Source organism: Schistocerca americana, chromosome 1 (genome assembly GCF_021461395.2).
Source record: "Schistocerca americana isolate TAMUIC-IGC-003095 chromosome 1, iqSchAmer2.1, whole genome shotgun sequence".
Lineage (NCBI taxonomy): Eukaryota > Metazoa > Arthropoda > Insecta > Orthoptera > Acrididae > Schistocerca > Schistocerca americana.
In genome coordinates this window covers 637,620,525-637,643,974 of record NC_060119.1, presented here as the reverse complement: position 1 = coordinate 637,643,974, position 23,450 = coordinate 637,620,525, and the positions used below count along the sequence as shown (strand labels likewise).

General features: G+C 42.3%; 1 protein-coding gene across 2 annotated transcripts in view; it reads right to left on the bottom strand.

Annotated features, from left to right (window-relative positions):
• Nucleotides 1–23,450, bottom strand: part of LOC124607557 (pre-mRNA-splicing factor CWC22 homolog) — a 130,353-nt gene that overhangs the window by 67,003 nt on the left and 39,900 nt on the right. For both annotated transcript variants that reach the window (XM_047139914.1, XM_047139915.1), the window contains exon 5: nucleotides 9,541–9,690. In XM_047139914.1, coding sequence (XP_046995870.1) covers nucleotides 9,541–9,690 — 150 coding nt within the window. The remainder of the gene's footprint in view (nucleotides 1–9,540; nucleotides 9,691–23,450) is intronic.

The following is a 23,450-nucleotide window of genomic DNA, read 5'->3' as shown; positions in this document are numbered from 1 at the left end:
TCTGACCAGTCAGATGGATGGACACAACCACAACAGTTCTGTGGAATGCTACAGGAGACATGCTCCTGGGGTGGTACATTTCGATGAGATGCATCATGAAAGGCACTTCAGCATCTGTTGGGAAGAAATGGTGCCATCCAAGGGAATGGATAAACGAGAAGATGAATGTCATTCTGTACAAGTAGACTGCATGTCTCATATTATTAACTATTTCCATGGACATGAAGTAACAGCTAATATATCCAATCATTATAGCTTAGTAGCACTGAACACACTTTGCTGTAAAGTGTTCTGAATGTTATTAAGCTATAATGATACAATGAATGTTTTTGTCAAAGCAGCTATGGCAAATAATCATTTGAACAACTTACATGGGTGTGTTCAGATAATCAGCAGTTTCAGACACAAATTTATTAGCATGATACACGTTGATGACAAACAAGTTACAGCATCTTGTAAATTGCAGCAAAGGTACTGTTTTGCTAAAACAGACTTCACAAATGGTGAAATGGAATTGGAAATGCCATGTGGCTAGGGCCTCCCGTCAGGTAGACCATTCGGCTGGTGCAACTCTTTTGAGTTGAGGCCACTTCAGTGACTTGCATGTCAATGGGGATGAAATGATGATGATAAGGATAACACAACACCCAGTCCCTGAGTGGAGAAAATCTGTGACACAGCCAGGAATCGAACCCAAGCTGTTAGGTACAACATTCCGTCATACTGACCACTCAGCTACGAGGGGCGGACAATGGTGAAATGAACAGTGTGAAAGCAGTTCTCCTTGGTGTGGCACAAAGATTTCAAGACATGATGTGGTTAGTGTGGATAACTTTTCATAGCATAGCAGAAAGTCTTCACCAGAATTTTTGTGTTCAAAATTAATTAATCCATGGCAAGATGTTTTTTCATTAAGAAAAGAAGTTCTCATTGTCTAATTCCATGGAGCATTGTTAAACAAATTAAACAAACAACCAACAATTCTGAAACAAGAATAGCTCTGGCAGCTGGCCCATAAACTAACAGATAGCTACAATATACAGTAAGCAAGTGTCTTATTTACAACATCAACCCTCTAGGTAGAACAGGAACATCATCCAAATATCTTACCAGCAAATGAACTTGACATCAGGAGCAAGTTCTTCTACCAGTTTGTGAGTCAGTTTTGGATAGTAATACTTGCATTTGAGCCACAAGTGCAGGCAGCGTTTCTGAAAATGAGTATGCCAGTTTTACCCTGACAACTGAGACAGTAGTAGTCTTACCATTTAGTACAATATCCAGAGTTTGTTCTGCTTTTCTTATCACCTGACATCTAAGGAGCTAGCACACATGGTTTGACACCCTCCGTACACTGCACAATATGCATCTGTACACTGCACAGCATGCATGCATTTTTGCAGGTCCCAAGGCATTAAGGTAAGTGCCGTTCTGTGTCTGGAGGCTTGATGTGGGTGAATGCAAGCAAAGTGATTTCTCAGACAACAAATTAAATCTTCATGGGTCATGGTCTGGTGGCTGTGAATATTTCAGATTGATGAATTTACCTGGCAACCAAAGTGTTTCGCTATATATGATCTCTACTGACAATGAGCCTAAGTCTGTTGCATACGTAGTGGAAAGGCTGAGTACGACCATAGGTAATGCAGTTGTCCAGGTGCTGGTGTGACACATTAATCAGCCTTCAGAGAATGGTGCCACTGTTTGATAATGCACTGCAGAATTTGCTATGCTACTTAAATAACTCTGTACTTGAATTGTAGGCTGCAGTCTGTCGTAATGTGCAGCAGACAACCAAAGCGAGAAAACCAACATTACACAAAGGCAAAGGGTAGCACCTCCACCAATATGTTATCAACTGGTATAGCTTCAGGCCAACTGATGAACCAATCAACGGCACTCAACAGATAACACTGATCATTAGAGGAAGGAAGTGAACCCACAACATCAATGTGCATATGCGTGAAGCTCATTTTCATGCCTGTAAATTCTCCAATTTGTGTATGCACATGATGGGCTGTTTCACTGTACACATTGTACACATGCACGGCCCACTCTTCTGCAAACCAGGCTCAGCAAAATGTTTTGGCACCGCGATGGCATAGCTTGTGAAGGCTGTTGAAGCCACATCCATGGAAAGTGGGTCACAGAAATGGGCAAGACCTTCCACTGGAAATGTCATAATATAGTTTGACATCAGAATTATAAATATCAGCAAGTTGCAGTTGTATGCTGTGCAATACATCACACGGTAGCTTCTGGAGTTCCTCATCAGATTCCTGTCCCTTCGAGAGCTGGAAAAAAGTCGTGTCACTTTGTTAACCAGTGACAAACAGTCAGCGACCACAACATTTATGCCTTAAATGTGCTGGATATCAGTGCTTAATTGAACAATAAAATTCAGGTGGTGGTACTGCTGTAACTCTTCTACTACTGTTGTTCTGCCTAAAGGCATAGATAAACAGCTTGTTATCAGCAAATATGAATTCTCTGGTCTTCAACAGTGGTCAAAAGTACCCGACTGCTGCACACACAGATGGAACCTCATCATCATAAGTACTCCATTTCTGCTGAGAAGTGCAGAGCTTATGCAAGAAGAACGCAAGTGTCACCAAGTGCCATAAACTTGCTTGTATGACACTGCACCAATAGCTGTCAGAGTGGCACAGACTATTAGCAAGAGTGATGCATCCGATACAGGGTGCCAGGAGTGCATCATTTACTAGAGTTTGCTTCACTGCATTAAAAGCAGAGCTCACCTCATATGTCCAGTGGCTGGATGAGTTTCCAAGAGTCCTATATGTGCTCCTGTTGTTGGTTCTTCCAGCTCAGTTTAGTGACACAAATGTCACCAGTAAAAATTTAGCCTCCCTAAGACACAGTGTAGCTACGTAATGGTTTGAAGTCATATAAACTTCATGATGGCTTCCACTTTATCTAGTAGCAGTGAAGACCCTGTACATGAAATCAAATGGACCAAAATGGTAATCCAAGGTCTGCCACAAAACACACTTAGTAGTGTTCAACACCACACTATGCTGTTCTAGGCATTTGAAAATCCTCCTCAGGTTTTGCTGAAGCTGTTCTGCTGTGGCTGAAAATACGAGATTGTGATCCAAGCAGCACACTGTCAATGAACCTCTGCCATGATTTGAGTGGCAATGTGCAAACCAAAGATCAAATAGATACCTTCAAATAAGCCGAGTTGAGTGATGATAACAGTCTTGGATTGTCTTTGTTTGTCACAGGAATTTGCACAGTCCAGCACACTAAACAAAGTTGCCCTACTGAGAGCATAACTGTAGTACCTTAATCGAGGCATTGGATATCTGTATAGATTTTTGTTGTATACTATGCACGGCAATCGCCACACAAGCACTATGTGCCACCCTTTTTTCTGTATGAAATGGAGGGGTGAAGACCTATAACTATAAGGAGGGTGAATAATACATTCCATGAGAATTGAGTTAAAACCCCTTGAGATGATCAGGAGCTAAATGTCTGGACAGCTTGAAACTGGAGTGCCTTTGCAGTTTTGATAAAATGCTCTATGTTGTAGCATACCTCTCTCAGCACACCAGATAGTTGATTTATGGCCGGAAATGGTTGAGCAACTTGGCATATATGCTTTCTGCAGCCTAATGCACTATGAGTCACTGCACTGCATTGGAAACCAGCAGCAGAAAGTCTGGTGATGGTGTCAAGGAACTGCGCATTTGCCACATCACATAACAGATGGTAAACTCAGCTCTGATTACAGGCTCCATGATATCCACAACAGTAAAATACCAAGTCTACCTCAATACATTCTGTACAGTAAGTGGCTACTGATGAGTTGATCCTCAAACTACTGGTAAAGCCAACATGATGTAGGTGACTATACTGCGCTACTTAGAACTGATGGATTCATTCTGGAAAGACTGCGTGATCTTCTGCAGTAACGATGTCTATCCTTTCTGTAACTGTGCTGAATCAGCAGTTCACTCATTTCACTAGTCAAAGTGTCCACTTTGTCTGATGTGAGATTGTAATCTGCCCATCTCACTGCTGGTGATGAGGCACTGTTGTACCAAGCCACTACAGTACTGACTGATAGTGGTGTTATTGCATCCTGAATCCTCTCAGCCATATCTGTGACAGCATCCACACAAACACTGAGATGCTAATATGGCTATCAACTCAGAGAGAGAGAGAGAGAGAGAGAGAGAGAGAGAGAGAGAGAGAGAGAGGTTGGTTGGTTGTTTTGGGGAAGGAGACCAGACAGCGAGGTCATCGGTCTCATCGGGGTAGAGAAGGACGGAGAAGTAAGTCGACAACGAGGTCATTAGAGACGGAGCGCAAGCTCGGGTTAGGGAAGGATTGGGAAGGAAATCGGCCGTGCCCTTTCAAAGGAACCATCCCGGCATTTGCCTGGAGCGATTTAGGGAAGTCACGGAAAACCTAAATCAGGATGGCCGGACTCGGGATTGAACCGTCGTCCTCCCGAATGCGTGTCCAGTGTCTAACCACTGCGCCACCTTGCTCGGTAGAGAGAGAGAGAGAGAGAGAGAGAGAGAGAGAGAGAGAGAGAGAGAGGGTGGGGGGGGATACCTCCTCCCCCCTCCCCCATGCTTTTCAGGTAATCTGCTGTTATAGCACATAAATTTATTTGCTCTTGTAGAAGTCTAAATAACACAACACTTATTTACAAGATATAAGCTGATGAGAAGCAAGTCATTGAGGTCTTGTAAAATGCAGTAAAGTCCCTATACCATTACCGTTGAAACAGACTTCATAAAAGCTTAAATGAACAGTACAGAAGCAATTCTTAACACAGCACAAAATATTTATGGACACAACATGGTCAGTGCTGTTAATTTCTCGTGGTGCTGAAAACAATCTTCTGAAGAATTTTTGCTTTTGAAATTAATTAACGCAAGGTGAGATGTGCCTTCATGAAGGTAAAGAAGTTCTCCTGTTTAGTTCCATGGACTGTCATTAAACAAACAACTGCCACTGGTGAATCATGAACACCTCTGGCGGCTGGCCCGAAAACTACAAGGGCAATCTGAAACAGAAGGTCTCTTATTTTTCTGGGGAAGCAGAGAAACCTAACACAGTTGTTGGCCACACTGTTGTGAGTGGTGCTTCCTCCTTTCCCAAACAAGCAAGCTCGTGCTTTGGTCAGGTACTTAGTCTTGACTTGGCAGCCATTCAAAATGGATTTTCTGCTGAACACTAGCACCAAATCCGAAGTTCATGCAATTATTCAATTTTTGAATACAAGTGGCTTTAAAATGGTTGAAATTCACTGTCAAATTATGGATATGTATGGACAGTCAGGCATGGATGTCAAAAACGTACACAAGTGGCATAGAGAGTTTACAGCCAGTCGTACTGAAATTAGCGACGAATAAAGGAGCAATAGGCCATCAATTTATGGCGACACAGTTGTGAAGGCTGAGGAAACTATACATAAAGATTGGATGATGAGTCTGGATGCTCTATGCAATTTTGATCCTGATGTTTCCCGAAGCACCTTCCACAGAATTTTAATGGAAAAGCTGTAATATCGGAAGTGTTGTACAAAATGGCTACTGTGTGTGCTGACAGAAGAGCACATGTAGCTAGTTGGTCCTCCTTTAAAATTTCTTTGCCACTAAGAAGACAAAAAGGACAAATTCTTAGATTCTATTGTCACAGGTAACAAAACCTATGATTAACTTTACACCCGAGACAAAACAACAGTCACTTGATTGGTGGCATGCCTCGTCACCCAAGCTGTGAAAATTCAAATAAACACAGTCTGCCGGTAATACCCTTGCAACTGTGTTTTGGGACTGGAATGGGGTACTGCTGGTTAACTTTCTGCCTGCTGAGTCAACAATATATGCTGACAGTTACTGTGAAACACTGAATTCAGAAATGGAGGAGCATTGAGCAAGGGCATAAAAATTCTCCATGACAACATCCAGCCCTATGTCGCCTATTCATCTGCTGTAAAACTTTGGTTGGAACGTCATCACCCACTCATAATACAGTTCAGACTTGGCACAAGCTCAAAGACCGCAGTTCAGTATTTTCCACAGGAGATGGCAGCAACTGCCTATGATACGAGCACTGCAAAACTACCACTGCATCTACAAAAATGCATCAACCGAAATGATGATTATGTGGAAAAATAAAGCATTCTTCAATCTTTAAAATATGTACAGCTCCAATACACAGTACACAACTATCTTATATGGAATACCTTTTTCACTTGTTCAGTCTGAGTTATGTGATAATTGTGGGAATGCATATAATCTTTGTAACTCAAGACACAATGTTTATCATGCAGAAAAATAAATCTTGTGCCAGAGGGCAGCAACAACTATCATGTGCTTGCGCATTACCTTAGCGCATGCCTTTACAGGTTTCCTTATCCACAGTTTGAATCAGTTATTGGTGAGACCGGCTTAGCTTTTCTCAACTGATGATGGCGGCCAGGTGTACTGCAGAAATATTGTGTGCAGATGACAATTTGATCCGACTGAAGACCCAACAAGAATTTAATCAATAAATCAGAAGATTTATGGAATTCAGATAAGCGTCTTCAGCAAATATATTAACTAATTTAGTTTGATGAAATCAAATTTAAGACTTTCACCCTTGGAGTCACAGTGGTTTCTGCCACAACCTAACATTTTACTCATTTTGTTTTAAAGTACTAGTGCCTTTTGCATGAAACCCCTCATGCTTTGAATGCCCTGAATCACGTTTCAAAACAAAATGAATAAAATGGTGCATTGCGTCAAAACCACTGGGGCTCAAAGTGTTAAATAGGCGTGAGAAGAAGAACGTGGGAACATCTCTGTAGAGGAGGGGAAGGAGGGGGTGAGACTAGAAAGGAAACTACACGCAACCAAAAAGAGTAACGACAGTCACAGTAGTATAAAAAAGAAAGAAATCAGTGTTTGCATTGGATAACCAAGAAAAAATTAAGGGGTTGTGGGAGCATTACACCTCTAGTTAAATAAAATTCAACAAGTGGAAAATCTTAATAGAGTAAGTTTTAAATAGACCTGAAAATAAGGAACAAGAAAATAAAGTAAATTATAACCAACATGATTAAAAGAAAATAGTACCAATTAACAATGAAGTCACCGAACAAGTTGATGAGTTTTTGTATCTAAGATATTGGAAGGCAACAATGGGATGGACAGCAAAAGAAATAAAGACAACAGTTGAAAAGGCATAGAGAACTTTTGATAAACCATAAAAGTTTTGAAAGCTAAGCTTAAGATAAGTTCTAATGGGAAAATTTATAATTAATTTGTTTTACCGGTTCTGACTTAGAGCACTGAGAAATGAACTATTAACATTTTGGCAACAGAGCCTGAGCATAGGTCGAGCCACAGAACTGCTTCAAAATGACGGCATCCAAGAATAGGTCACGCTACTGTTGCGTGCCACTCACAGCCTATTAGCTGTCCGGAAGCAGGCTGGCTACTGTGGTAGTGCTGCTTGGAACGCCTGCCTATATGTCCCTCGACTGCTGCACCCCTCTGTGTTTCAGTTTTAGAACTACTTCATTTGCATATTCTATATACAACCACATAGGTATCCCAACAGGTCCAGTGGTCTTTTCTCTTTCAAGTGACTTCAGTTGATTTTCTAGCCTGTGGTCACTTACTTCAATATCTGTCATTTTAAAGTTTGTGCAATGATTTACAGAAGGAACTATGGTACAATATTCCTCAGTGAAACAGTTTTGAAAAAATGAGTTTAGTGAGTTTAGTATTTCGGCCATCTCTCTGCCATCCTCTGTTTCAATGCCATTATTGTCACACAATGTCTGGATGGACTGCTTTGATCCATTTATTGATTTAACATGAGACCACAGCTTCTTAGGACCTTCTTTCAGATTGGTACCAGAAATTTACTTTCAAATTCCCTGAATGGGTCATCACTATGGCTCCCTATACACTAATTTTGGCTTTGTTCAATTTTAGTTTGTCTATAAGGCTATGGCTACATTTCTTCTCTTTGTTTTCGGAGCAGTTTTCTAACAAGGCTGTCGAGCCACGGTAGGTCTGTCCCATGCTCAGAGCTTTGCTTGAAACATACCTGTCACAGGCATATTGTACAATATTCTTCAACGTGCTCCATTTATGCTCAACCTTTTCCTTCCAGGAGATGAAGGTTTCATGTTGGCGGCTCAGGTAATCTGAATTCTGTTTGCTGTCACACTTTCTAAGCGGAAATATCTTCCTACCTTTCATTACATTTTATTTACAACCATATTCATATGATCCTGTAATGGCCTTATTGTCTTGATTCAGTATTCTCCATTTCCTGATTCGAAAAGTTTGGGTCTGTTGTAAACACCTGATCCAGGATATTACCTTCAAGAGACAGTTCCCTGACTAATTACATGGGGTTATTTTCAGATATCACAAATTGCTTGAGTCTCCCAGTCTGTAGACTGTTAGCTGAAATCTCCACAGGTGACCAGCAAGTTTACCCAGACCCTGATTCAAGTTTTCTCTAAAATGTTCAGCCACTACTATCATTACTATCCATGCAGCATTTGCACAGAAAAACACATCAAGTGCTATTGTGATAACATTATTCAATAGTCTCAGTCGATGAGTTTTGCTACTTATGCAACAAAACACCTGATCATGGCCAAAGTAGAAGGGGTATAAAATATAGACTGGCAAAAGCACGAAAAGTGTTTTTGAAAAAGAGAAATTTGTTAACACTAAATATAAATTTAAGTGTTGGGAAGTATTTTCTGAAGGTATTTGTATGGATTGTAGCCTTGTACAAAAGTGGAACATAGCTGACAAACTGTTGAAATAAGAAGAGAATAGAAGCTTTTTAAATGTGCTGCTATAGAAGGAACACTGTTGGATAGATAAAATAAATAATGAAGTAGTACCAGATCAGATTGGGAGAAAAAACTGTGGCACAATATGATTAAAAGCAGCAATTAGTCGGTAGGACACATCCTGAGGCACTGGCAGATTGTCAATTTGGTAATTTCTGGCTTGTTGATTGTCCTCTTTTCTATTCTTAACTTTTGAGGTTTATAGATCTTGTCTGTTGCTTTGCTGTCATACTCATCTTATTCTTATGTCCCTCCTTTACTAAGAGTCAAAAAATCCTCTCTCACTCAATCCCTGAATGGTCCCACCTCTTCTGCATCTCTATTGCTAGATAATGAAAGTTAAGATTCAAAATGTTATCAGTTTTTATCAACATTCAGTCATGTGAATATCTGATCAAACACAAAAGTTCGTTAGACTTATTTAAAATCATAAAAAAATGAATGCTGGAATGATTTCTTGCTTTTTTCAGTATGAAATGGGAGGAGGAATGTTACGAGAAGACATAACTTATTTCCATTAGTGAATAAAAATTTATAAAAGTGATCATACATAAAAGCAGTTAATTAAATATTCTGATTTAGTGCAAAGTATTTAAAACATTTCAGACAACTGGAGGGTTAAACAACATGTACACTAACAAAATAAAATTGTATTTTGTTTCTCAAATTAATGGTTTATGTCTCACCATTCTCACTGTCACCTTCTGAATCTTCTTCTTCACTCTCTGAACCAGAACCACTACCAGATTCATCACTGCTCTCATCCAACAGTTCTTTCTTTAGAGCATTATATTTTTCTTCATTTGTCTCATATTCTGGATCAAATTTGAACACATCTGGGAACAGAACAAACATGATGATTAGTACTATTAAACAACACAATTGAGAAATGGTGAAATGTTTACATAAAATATGTTACAACACATTTATTAAGACAAATGAGTACCTTTCATCACATGTGTGACTGCACGCGCAAGCACATGAAAAACAGGATGTATTTATAAGAATGGAAGTCAAATTAAAATGTAAGTAAACTATTTGTTATTTCAAAAGCAATTGCCATAAGTGTTAATATGCAGGGTGAGCACAAAGTCTTGCCCCGATTATTACAATTTGTTACAGAATAACTGTTTGACATAATAATTTTCATATGATGCCATTACATACGCTAATGTTACTAGTCTTTAAGACCACTTGCGTTAGTGAACCTCAACGTGTGCTCCCTTTGTAGCTCACAGAATATTGAAGCGGTATTCCAGTTCCCACCAGGTGTTTCGTAACGTGTTCTGTCACTGTACCTACAGCAGCTTGTATCCTGGCTTTCAGTTTGTCAAGGTTAGCAACTGGTGTGACGAAGACTCTGTCCTTGATATAGCCCCAGAAAAAAAAGTCAAGGGGCTTCATGTCTGGAGGGCGGTGTAATGCTTGGAGAGGGAAGTAATGTCCAGGTCGGTGGATTGAAGGAACAGTCCAACATCTTGGCCACCCCACTCTCCAGACATTAAGCTCTTTGATATATATATATATTCCCCCCCCCCCCCCCGCCCGGGGCTATATCAAGGACGAAGTCATCGTCACTCCAGTTGCTGACGTCAACAATCTGAAGGCTAGGATACAAGCTGCTCAACATTCTCCGAACTATCAAGGAAGCACACGTTGAGGTTTACTAATGTAAGTGGTCTTAAAAAACAACTAGTAACACTAACCTATCAAATGTAACATATTATGTCAAACGGTCATTCTGTTATAAATTTTTATAATCAGGGCAAGAGTTTGTGCTCACCCTATATTTATACTATTGTGAGACAAGACGGTCAGTCCCTTAATGGAAAAATGTTTGTAGTGCCTATGGAACCATGACTGTACCTGGGCCTGCACCTCTTCATCCAAAGCAAATCGACAGCCACAAACATCTTTCTTCATGGTCAAAAATGTGGAAATTAGAATGGAGGATGCGTAAAGACTTTCCTGCAAAACTCCTACAGTGTAGTCAAAATGGAATTATTCTGTTGCAGGATAATGCCCACTCACTTGTCGTCAAGGCTATTTTATGAAACTACATTGCAGAAGTTTCATTAGGAAGCCTTTACACATCCTCCATTAAGTTCTAATCTCTTCCATATTTTTGGAGCCCTGGAGAAACACATTTGAGGCCATCAATTTGCTTCGATGAAGAAGTGGATGTCGGGGTACAATCATGGTTCCATAGCCAACTGCAAACATTTTCCATGAAGACAATGGCCATCTTTTCTCACAGTGGTTATCACTTTTGAAATAGTAAACAGTTTACTTACCTTTTTTCACCCATCTGTCTCACTTTCATCTGACTTCCTCTTATTCGTATGTATAGCGGATAGACAAAAATATTAACATTAAAAGTGCAACACACTCCCATGTCTTATACATTGTATGAAAACAGTTAATGTGAAAAACAACTTAGAGCCATCTCAGAAATGATAAATACAGGTCCTATATAATGTTCAAGTGAATATTATTAAGTCTTTCCTGCAAAAATACTGACAAGTGCAAGTAATGATGATGCAGGTGGATACTAATCATGCATCCTTCTCTCCAAAGTAGACCACGAATGCTCAATAATATTGAGATCTGGTGACAGCAGTGGCCAGCGGAGATGTGACAATTCATGCCTATGCTGGTAAAACCAGTCCTGGATGAAGTGAACTGTCTGAACAGAGGCCCTGTCGTCTCAGAACACAGCATCCCCATTGGGGAACAAACACTGTACCCTGTGATGGACCTGACCAGCCAAAATGGTAAAAAGACATCCAACGAATGATATTCTCCCACTGCCCCACAGTCCACATTTTATGGCTTTGGACCACGTTTCCTTGTTACCAGCATTTACATCACTGATGAGTGGATTTGGAATTGTAGCTTCCCCTGCAATTCCCTTTACCTGCAGCTCTCTTCCTGTTGTTTTTGTACTGACAGGATTCACAAGTGTGACATTCAGTTCACCAGTGACCTTTACATCTGTTGTCCTCTTTATTTTTCATCACAATCTGAATTCAATGACAGTCTGTCACTTCACTCATGACACACTTTCATCTGTGTTGTGACTTGGTGAATGGTGTCTTTCCACTTTGTCTGTGTGTGGCATAAATCTTCAATAAAGTGCCTCTTGAAACATCAAATGCTTCGTTGACCTTGGTTATGGAAGCAAATTGCCCATGTGTGGATTCATTTAGCTCCAACATAATACACTCGCAACTAAACAACAGAACACTATTCTAGTCTCAACTGTCATTTGTAACATATTGAGGATATACCACAGGTGCTGTTCGTGGCCAAATACAACAGTGCAACTTGTCTTCACTAACACCAGCATATCCTGTGGTATTTCCAAATTTTTTGTCCAATCACATTATCTAAGTATGTATGCCCAAAATCTCCTTCTAAACCACTGGATATCAATTTCACGCAAATTTGGTATACATACTGCTTGCTATATGAGAATCTGCAGTGTGGGGGTTAGAACATCTTGGCAGCGGAGATATGGGCAAAAAGACATTTTTCTAAATAAAAATAAAAAAAACCATGACATGCAAGTTGTCTTGCATAACAAGTGAGTTGTGTGCATAGTCTCAGCATACCTTGCAGAGGCTACACATGTGGGTGGGCACAGTTGACCGGAGAGAGGAGAGGGAGGAGATGGATAGTGAGAGAGGGGGGGAAAATGGTGGGCAGAGAAAGGTGTGAGGAGGAGACAGACAGAAGAGAGTGTGGGAGGTGACAAATGAGAGAGATGAGGGCAGAAAGAGATAGACAGACAGAGAGAAAGAGGAGAAGATGGACACAGAGAGAGGGGGGGGCTGGGGGAGATGGACAGAGAGAGGGGGAGGGTGGGGGAAATGGGGGGAGAGAGGGGGGAGGTTGGGGAGATTGATAGAGAGCGGGGGTTGAGGGCAGGGAAGATGGACAGAGAGAGGGGTGAGGGCGGGGAAGATGGACAGAGAGAGGGGCGACGGCGGGGGAGATGGACAGAGAGAGAGAGGGGGGGGCCACGGGAGTTGGACAGAGAGAGAGAGGGAGGAGAGCAGGGGAGATGGACAGAGAGAGAGGGAGGAGAGCAGGGGAGATGGACGGAGAGAGAGGGAGGAGGGCAGGGGAGGTGCACAGAGAGAGAGGGAGGAGGGCAGGGGAGGTGCACAGAGAGAGAGGGAGGAGGGCAGGGGAGGTGCACAGAGAGAGAGGGAGGAGGGCAGGGGAGGTGCACAGAGAGAGAGGGAGGAGGGCAGGGGAGATGCACAGAGAGAGAGGGGGAGATGCACAGAGAGAGAGGGGGAGATGCACAGAGAGAGAGGGGGGAAGGCCGGGGAGTTGGACAGAGAGGGGAAGGGATGGGGAGATGGACAGAGAGAGGGGAAGGGATGGAGAGAGAGGGGGAGGGAGGGGGAGATGGACAGAGGGAGGGGGAGATGGACAGAGGGAGGGGGAGATGGACAGAGGGAGGGGGAGATGGACAGAGGGAGGGGGAGATGGACAGAGGGAGGGGGAGATGGACAGAGGGGGGGAGGTAGGGGAAGATGGACAGATGGAGGGGGAGATGGACAGAGAGAGGAAGGGAGGGGGAGATTGAGAGGGAGATGGGGAGGGAGGGGGAGATGGAGAGGGAGAGAGGGAAGAAGAGATGGACAGGGACGGGGTAGGGAAGAGAAGACAGACAGAGAGAGGGGGGGGAGGGAAGAGGAGACGGACAGAGAGAGAGGGGGGAGGGAAGAGGAGATGGACACAGAGAGAGGGGGGAGGGAGAAGGAGATTGACAGAGAGAGGGGGATGGAGGAGGAGATAGACAGAGGGGGGATGGAGGAGGACATGGACAGAGAGTGGGGGATGGAGGAAGAGATGGACAGATAGTGGGGGTTATGAGGAGGGGATAGAGAGAAAGGGAGGGAGGAGGAGATGGATCGAGAGAGAGGGGAGGCAAGAGGAGACGGACAGAGAGAGAGAGAGAGGAGGCAAGAGGAGGTGGACAGAGACAAGAGAAGGAGGGGGAGATGGGCAGCGAGATGGGAGAGGCGGAGACAGACATTGTGCGGGCCAAGGAGGGAGGTGGACAGAGACAGGGGAAGGAGAAGATGGACAGAGACGGAGAGGTAGGGTAGAGGAGATAGCCAGAGAGAGAGAGAGTGATTTGGGGGCGTAGGAGACAGACAGAGAGTGGGGTGGGGTAGGAGACAGACACAGATAGAGGGGGGAGTAGGAGACAGACAGAGAGAGGGGGGAGTAGGAGATGGACAGAGAGAGGGGGGAGGACTAGGTGGACACAGAGAGAGGGGGGAGGACTAGGTGGACACAGAGAGAGGGGGGAGGACTAGGTGGACACAGAGAGAGAGGGGAGGACTAGGTGGACACAGAGAGAGGGGGGAGGACTAGGTGGACACAGAGAGAGGGGGGAGGACTAGGTGGACACAGAGAGAGGGGGGAGGACTAGGTGGACACAGAGAGAGGAGGGAGGAGTAGGTGGACACAGAGAGAGGAGGGAGAAGTAGGTGGACACAGAGAGAGAGGGGAGCAGTAGGTGGACACAGAGAGAGAGGGGAGCAGTAGGTGGACACAGAGAGAGGGGGAGCCATAGGTGGACACAGAGAGAGGGGAAGGGAAATAGGAACAGAGAGCGGATGGAAGTAGATGAGCAGAGAGAGGGTGGGAGTAGAAGAGCAGAGAGAGGGTGGAGGAGATGAGCAGAAAGAGGGCTGGATGAGATGAGCAGAAAGAGGGCTGGAGGAGATGAACAGAGAGGGAGGGGGAGGGGGAGATCAACAGAGAGTGTGGGAGCAGGAAAAAATTAGCAGAGAGAGGCTGGAGTGAAAAGCAGATAGGCGGACGGAGGGAGGAAGGGGGGTAGGGGGAGGAGGAGGAGGAGATGGGTGGAGTGAAAGGGGGAGGAAGAAAGAGGAGGAGGAAACAGGTAGAGGGAAAGGGGGAGGGAGAAGGAGCACGAGGAGGAGACAGGTAGAGGGAAAAGGGGAGGGAGAGGGAGAGGGAGAAGGAGGAGGAGGAGGAGGAGACAGGTAGAGCAAAAGGGGGGTAGGAGGAGGAGGAGGAGATGGGTAGAGTGAAAGGGAGGAGGAGGAGGAGGGGGAGGATGAGGGGGGGGGGAGGAGGAGGAGGAGGAGGAGGAGGAGGAGGAGGAGGAGGAGGAAGAGGAGGAGATGGGAAGGGGAAAGGGGGAGGAGGATCAGATGTATAGAACAAAAGGGGGCAGAGGAGGCATGTAGACCAACACCTTCAACCTATTACCCGGAACCTATCCTCCTATATAAAAGTTACCAACCATTTCCTCAACTACTCTCCACAGTTCCAGTCCCTTTACCACACGGTGCCCTGCTCGTCACTATTGATGCCACCTCTCTGTACACTAACATTCCTAATGCCCATGGCCTTACCGCTATCGAACACTACCTTTCCAGACGCCCTATGGATTCCAAACCAATAACCTCCTTCCTAGTCTCCATGACCAACTATATCCTCACCCTCAATTACTTCACCTTTAAAGGCACTAACTACAAACAAATCCACAGTACGGTTATGGGCACCCGCATGGCACCATCCTATGCTAACCTATTCATGGGCCATCTAGAGGAATCCTTCCTAAAAACCCAGAATCCAAAACCCCTCACCTGCTTCAGATTGATTGATGACACCTTTGCTATCAGGATTGAAGGTGAGGACACCTTATTCACATTCCTCCAGAGCCTCAAGAACTTATAGGCAACTTCCTAGATGTTGACCTTCACCTCAGAGATGGCTACATCAGTACCTCCATCCATATCAAACCTACTAATCACCAGCAATACCTCCACTTCGACAGCTGCCACCCATTCCATACCAAAAAGTCCCTTCCGTACAACCTAGCCACCTGTGGTCGTCGCATCTGCAGTGATGAGCAGTCCCTCTCAAAATATACCAAGGGTCTCACTGATGCCTTCACTGACCATAATAATCCTCCCACCCTTGTACAAAAACATATCTCCCATGCCTTATCTATCCAGTCTTCCACTACCACCCAAAGTCCTACAGTCCGGCCACAGAGGAGCATTCCCCTCGTAACTCAGTACCATCCGTGACTGGAGCAACTCAATTACATTCTCCGCCAGGGTTTCGATTACCTCTCGTTGTACCCTGAAATGAGAAATGTACACCCCACTATCCTTCCCACCGCTCCTACCATTGTATTCCGCTGTCCACCAATCCTACACAATATACTCGTCCATCCTTAGACAACCCCTGCTCCCAGTCCTTTACCTCATGGTTCATACCATACCATGCCAAAAAGGAGGTTGTATACATGGAAGAAACCTGGAGATACTGAAAGGTTTCAGACAGATTATATAATGGTAAGACAGACATTTAGGAACCAGGTTTTAAATTGTAAGACATTTCCAGGGGCAGATGTGGACTCTGATCACAATCTATTGGTTATGAACTGTAGATTAAAACTAAAAAAACTGCAAAAAGTTGGGAATTGAAGGAGATGGGACCTGGATAAACTGCCTGAACCAGAGGTTGTAGAGAGTTTCAGAGAGGGCATTAGGGAACAATTGACAAGAATGGGGGAAAGAAATACAGCAGAAGAAGAATGGGTAGCTTTGAGAGATGAAACAGTGAAGGCAGCAGAGGATCAAGTAGGTAAAAAGACAAGGGCTAGAAGAAATCCTTGGGCAACAGAAGAGGTACTGAATTTAACTGATGAAAGGAGAAAATACGAAAATGCAGTATATGAAGCAGGCAAAAAGGAATACAAATGTCTCAAAAACAGCATCGACAGGAAAAGCAAAATGGCTAAGCAGGGATGGCTAGAGGGCAAATCGAAGGATGTAGAGGCATATATCACTAGGGGTAAGATAGATACTGCCTACAGGAAAATTAAAGACACCTTTCGAGACAAAAGAACCACTTGCATGAGTATCAAGTGCTCAGATGGAAACCCAGTTCTAAGGAAAGAAGGGAAAGCAGAAAGGTGGAAGGAGTATATAGAGGGTCTATATAAGGGCAATGTTCTTGAGGACAATATCGCGGAAGTGGAAGAGGATGTAGATGAAGACGAAATGGGAGATATGATACTGGGTGAAGAGTTTGACAGAGCACTGAAAGACCTAAGTCAAAACAAGGCCCCGGGAGTAGACAACATTCCATTAAAACTACTGATAGCCTTGGGATAGGCAGCCCTGACAAAACTCTTCCGTCTGGCGGGCAAGATGTATGAGACAGGCGAAATACCCTCAGACTTCAACAAGAACATAATAATTCCAATCCCAAAGAAAGCAGGTGTTGAAAGATGCGAAAATTACCGAACTATCAGTTTAATAAGTCATGGCTGCAAAATACTACCATGAATTCTTTACAGATGAACGGAAAAACTCGTAGAAGCCGACCTCGGGGAAGATCAGTTTGGATTCCGTAGGAATGTTGGTACACGTGAGGCAATACTGACCCTACGACTTTTCTTAGAAGATAGATTAAGGAAAGGCAAACCTATGTTTCTAGCATTTGTAGACATAGAGAAAGATTTTGACAATGTTTACTGGAATACTCTCTTTCAAATTCTGAAGTTGGCAGGGATAAAATAAAGGGAGCAAAAGGATATTTACAGTTTGTACAGAAACCAGATAGCAGTTATAAGAGTCGAGATGCTTGAAAGGGAAGTAGTGGTTGGGAAGGGAGTGAGACAGGGTTGTAGCCTATCCCCGATGTTATTCAATCTGTATATTGAGCAAGCAGTAAAAGAAACAAAAGAAAAATTTGGAGTAGGAATTAAACTCCATGGAGAAGAAATAAAAACTTTGAGGTTCGCCAATGACAAAAGCAAAATGAGGATAATGGAATGTAGTCGAATTAAATCAGGTGATGCTGAGGGTATCAGATTAGGAAATGATAAGCTTAAAGTAGTAAATGTGTTTTGCTATTTGGAGAGCAAAATAACTGATGATGGTTGAAGTAGAGAGGATATAAAATGTAGACTGCCAATGGCAAGGAAAGCATTTCTGAAGAGGAGAAATTTGTTAACATCGAGCATAGATTTAAGTGTCACGAAGTCTTTTCTGAAAGTATTTGTATGGAGTGTAGCCATGTATGGAAGTGAAACATGGACGATAAATAGTTTGGACAAGAAGAGAATAGAAGCTTTCGAAATGTGGTGCTACAGAAGAATGCTGAAGATCAGATAGGTAGATCACGTAACTAATGACGAGGTACTGAACAGAATTGGGGAGAAGAGGAACTTGTGTCACAACTTGACTAGAAGAAGGGATCGGTTGGTAGGACATAGTCTGAGGCATCAAGGGATCACGAATTTAGTATTTGAGGGCAATGCAGAGGGTAAAAATCATAGAGGGATACCAAGAGATGAATACACTAAACAGATTCAGAAGGATGTAGGTTGCAGTAGGTACTGGGAGATGAAGAAGCTTGCACATGATAGAGTAGCATGGAGAGCTGCATCTAACCAGTCTCTGAACTGAAGACCACAACTCACGTACTTCAAAAATAAAGATCTAGCAAATACACACCATTTTTTGTACGTTAGTTAGTGTAAAAGTAATGGGAAATATCATGTTGGCATCTAAAACTACTACTGGAGTAGAGTTCATTGGAAATTGTAGGGGTGTTCATATGACATGATATATGTAAAACCACATTTCCTTATGCAGGATATCAACTGTAATTTTATGATTATAATATGGAATGCCCAGAGTTAAGGAAAAAGGGCAAAATTCTGTTTCAGCATGCAATAACTGTTAGTTACCAATATTAGTAAACTACTGCCCTCAGATTTTGCCAATTTTAATGGGAACACGGAAAATGCCAAACTTCACAATGTTTCGCAAAAGCTGCCAATTTTGCATAATCACACTAAAAAGTGCAGATGTTGTGTTATTTTTGTCTTTATTATTTACACAAAATTTTCCTGTCACTAGCTACGTGGCACCAGATGTCAACACAGGTTGCACAATTCCTGTAAATTATGGACTGGTGATTCTTGGGTGCAGAGCTGCTGTCCAGAAGCAACTTACTTGTGTTCCATTGAGTTCAAGTCAGGCAAATTTGATAACTGAGACATCGTGCCCCTCAAGCCATTGTACCATGGTTCTCGTCTTGTGAGACGGACAGCTAACCTGCTGGAAGGTGCCATGACCATCAGGGACAACAAATAGGAAGACATGCAAGAGGGCTGCAAGAATGTTCATGTAGTCCACAGCAGTTTGGTGTCTTCAACTGCTATCACAGGTCCCATCAAGGCCCACGTGAAAGTCACCCCCATCTCGTGTTACTGCCCCCAGTGGCCTGCATCAACAGCCCAGTGCACATTTTGAGAATCCATTCATATGGATGCTAGCATATCTGAAAACAACAACAGATCTGGTCTAACGAGACACATGATTCATCCATGGTCCGATTTTAATAATCCTGTGCCCACTGCAATCGTAACTGACCATGTCGTCAGGTCAATATGGAAACAAGTGGAGTCATCTGTTGCAGAGCCCCATGTTCTACATTTTGTGCTGAACAGAGTGCTCCAAAATATTTCTGGTTGCACCAGCATTGTATTCCGTTACCACATTTTCCTCTAGCCACTCCCGCTTAGCCATTTTGCATTTACTATCTATCTCATTTTCTTGACGTTTGTATTCCCTTTCACCTGCTTATTTACCGTATTTTTGTATTTTATCCTTTCATCAATTAAATTCAATGTCTCTTGTGTCACCCAAGGATTTCTTCTAGCCCTAGTCTTTTTACTTACTTGATCCTCTGCTGCCTTCAATATTTCTTCTCTCAAAGCTATCCATTCTTCTTCTATTGTATTTCTGTCTCCTATTCTTGTCAATCATTCCCTAATGCTCCTTCTGAAACCCTCTACAACCTATGGTTCTTTCAGTTTATCCAGGTCCCATCTCCTTCATTTCCTAACATTTTGCAATCTCTTCATAAAGTTTTAATCTACAGATCATTACCAATAAACTGTGGTTGAAGTCCACTTCTGCCCCTGAAAAGTCTTACAATTTAAAATGTGGTTCCAAAATCTCAGTCTTACCATTATGTAATTAATCTGAAACCTGCCAGTCTCTCCTGGTCTCTTCCACGCATACAACCTTATTTCATAAATCTTAAACGAAGTGTTAGCAATGATAAATTCTATCAGGCAGCTTCATCTTTCATTGCTTTCCCTCAGTCCATATTCACCTTCTAATTTTCCTTCTCTTCCTTCTCCTACTGTCTTTTTCCAGCCCCATGACTATTAAATATTTGTCTCTCTTAACTATCTGAATAATTTCTTTTATCTGATCATACATTTCTTCAAACTCTTTATCATCTGTGGAGCTAGTTGGCATATAAATTTGTACCATTGTTGTTGGTGACAACTTTATGTCTATCTTGGCTTCAATAATGTAACAATACCACAAAAAGGAAAGTTGCCACTTACCATGTAATGGAGATGCTGAGCCACAGATAGGCACAACAAAAAGACTGTCACAAATAAAGCTTTCAGCCCTTAAGGCCTTGCTTTGTAAGGCCTTGTTGTGCCTATCTGTGACTCAGCATCTCCACTATATAGTGAGTGACAACTTTCCTTTTCATAATATTGTTACTTTCCATCCTGGATTTTCCATTGTTTGATTTTTGGCTTCAATAACACATTCACTATGCCATTCATAGTAGCTGATCTGCGGTCCTGTTTTCTTATTCATTATTAAACCTATTCCTGCATTCCCCCTAATTCATCTTGTATTTGTAACCTTTTATTCACCTGATCAAAAATTCTGTTCCTCGTGCCACTGAACTTCACTAATTCCCACTATTTCTAGCTTTAACCTATCCTTTTCCCTTTTTAAATTTTCTAACCTACCTGGCTGATTAAGCACTCTGACATTGCATGCTCCAATCCATAAACACCAGTTCATTCTCCTGAGTAGTCCCCACCCATAGTTCTGAATGAGGGACTATCTTACCTCCAGAATTTTTACCCATGAGGATGCATCATCATCATTTAACCACACATAGATGCATGCCCTCGGGAAAAATTACAGTTGTATAACCCTTGCTTTCAGCTGTTTGCAGTACCACTGACAGCAATGCTGTTTTGGTTAATGTTACAATGCCAGATCAGTCAATCATATGGACTGTTGCCCCTGCAACTCTCTTCAGGAACCACACTTTTGACTGGCCTCTCAACAGACACCCCTCCATTGTGGTTGCACCTATGGTACGGCTATCGAGGCACACAGTTTTCCGCACCAACTACAAGGTCCATGGTTCATGGACCAATCTATACAAATAAAAACGTTAAGGTTTGTTTGTTCTTCCAGAAGTTTTTCAACAACTGCTTTGAAATTTTGACACAAAATTTCGTTTGAATATATATGGATTTTTATATACCTAGTAGGGGCCATATGGTATATAAATGTATAAAAATTATATAAAGGGGATACACTGTTAGCAAAAACTTCATGCTCTTTTGTTCAAAACTTGAATCCTTTGAAATTTTGACAAAACATAGCATTTGAATATGCACTTTTCTATATACCTACTGGAGCACCATATGGTACATAAATATATATGACATATATTTATAAATAAAAATGTAATATATATTATAGCAATAATATCGAAAATACAGATTGCTACTCACCATATAGCAGAGATGTTGAATACCAGATAGGCACAACAAAAAGTCTACTAAACAAATAAGCTTTTGGCCAGAAGGCCGTCTGAAACAGAGAAAACACACACACACACACACACACACACACACACACACACACACACGTGCACGCGCACACACAACCATTGTCATTGTCTCTGGCTGCCGAGGCCAGAGACAGCGGTCAAGTGTGTGTGGGCTGCTTTTGCACGAATGTGCGTATGTATGTTGTCTACTTCCAAAGTAGGCCTTCTCGCCAAAAGCTTAGGTGTTTAGTTGTGCCAGTCTGCGACTCAGTGTATCCGCTATGTGTTTGATTTGCAATCTATCCTTTACATAATATAGTCATTATTCTATCCTGTATCTTCCATTGTTTTATACACATTGAAGAGCCAAAGAAACTGGTACACCTGCCTAATATCGTGTAGGGCCCCCACGGGCATGCAGAAGTGCCGCAAAACAATGTGGCGTGGACTCAACTAATGTCTGAAGTAGTGCTGGAGGGAACTGACACTATGAATCCTGCAGGGTTGTCCTTACATCCGTAAGAGTATGAGGAGTGGGGACCTCTTCTGAACACAGGGTGTATACATGGACAAGGAAAAAAAATTCCCAGATTTTTCCCAGATCTCCCCATTAAATGAACACTTTCCCCCGGGTGATAAACACTTTCTCCTGGGTGAAAATATCCTTTTTCCGTGCTAAGTGACAGTATACGTTCCCTTGGAACTGTAAAATTTATCAATCATTTGAATGGTTATGGTTTTATACAGCGGCTTAGAATTTCCCGGCACTTTAGAAAATGAAACTCAGAGGGAAAAATCATGTTTTGGAACGTTCTTTGAGGTGCAGCAAGCAACATATATGCTGTATATTTTTGTATTACGAAAGTATAAATTCAAATTGCACCAAAAACCGCATATTACTTTCCGAAGCATTGAAATCAAGATTGTGATGAGCTTTTGTAAGCCAGTCATAGCTCATGTCACGTGATCTCACCAGCCGATGACAGCGGATATTCATAGCATAGGACACGTGATGTAGTCAGCCAATAGCTACATCACTGTTAAGTAGCGCAATCACACAAACAGGAGAAGTTAATGGTTTAAATTAATATACATAGTGTTGCTACAGGAAAAGCAAACTTTTCATACATAAAATTTGTCACGAAGCTTAATAAGCTACAAGAGGAACTAAGCTTTTTGTGCATTTTACACTTTAAGACACATCACATAAATCTCTGATCTTCTGGGCTCGAAATCCTTCTAAATGGTTAGTCATCAAAGAGTTGATTTTTAAATGAGAGTCGAACGCTCTGCGATTTAAGAAATTCATCATACATTCTCGCACATAGTTCATCTTGCACAAAAGGAAATTTATTTTGAAAATAACACTTTTCAAACCACAATTTGCAATATTTTCCCAAGATCTGTTACAAATAGATTTGTTCCAGCAGTTGCCAGAGAGTGCCACATAAGAGGCATCCCTGTGCTTGCACAGCTATGACATAGGAAGCTCATATGTTTGTATGTGTAAAACATTAAAAGATATTACATTATGTCATAAAAGAAACAAGCATCAGAGGAAACTTCAAGAGAGTCGGAATTTCTTGAACCATACTGAAATGAATAAGTGCACATTTGTATGTCCAGATTCCCAATGAAGTAGGCCTCCATCTAATATTAAGCTTTGCAGTGTGGTTTTCAGGATGTAAATTTTCTTCGAGTACCAGTACTGTAATATCTCAAGTTTGGTTCTTTATTATGGCATAATGCCATACGTGCTAGAAGACGAAAACGTGCACTTGAAATGCAGTGAACAGTTGAAACTGGCCAATAATGTGGAATTAAACACTTCATTTGATACGAACTGGCTGCCTCAGCAGAAAATATAAATAAAAGGCGAAATTCTGTAGCAAAGCGACAAAAATAA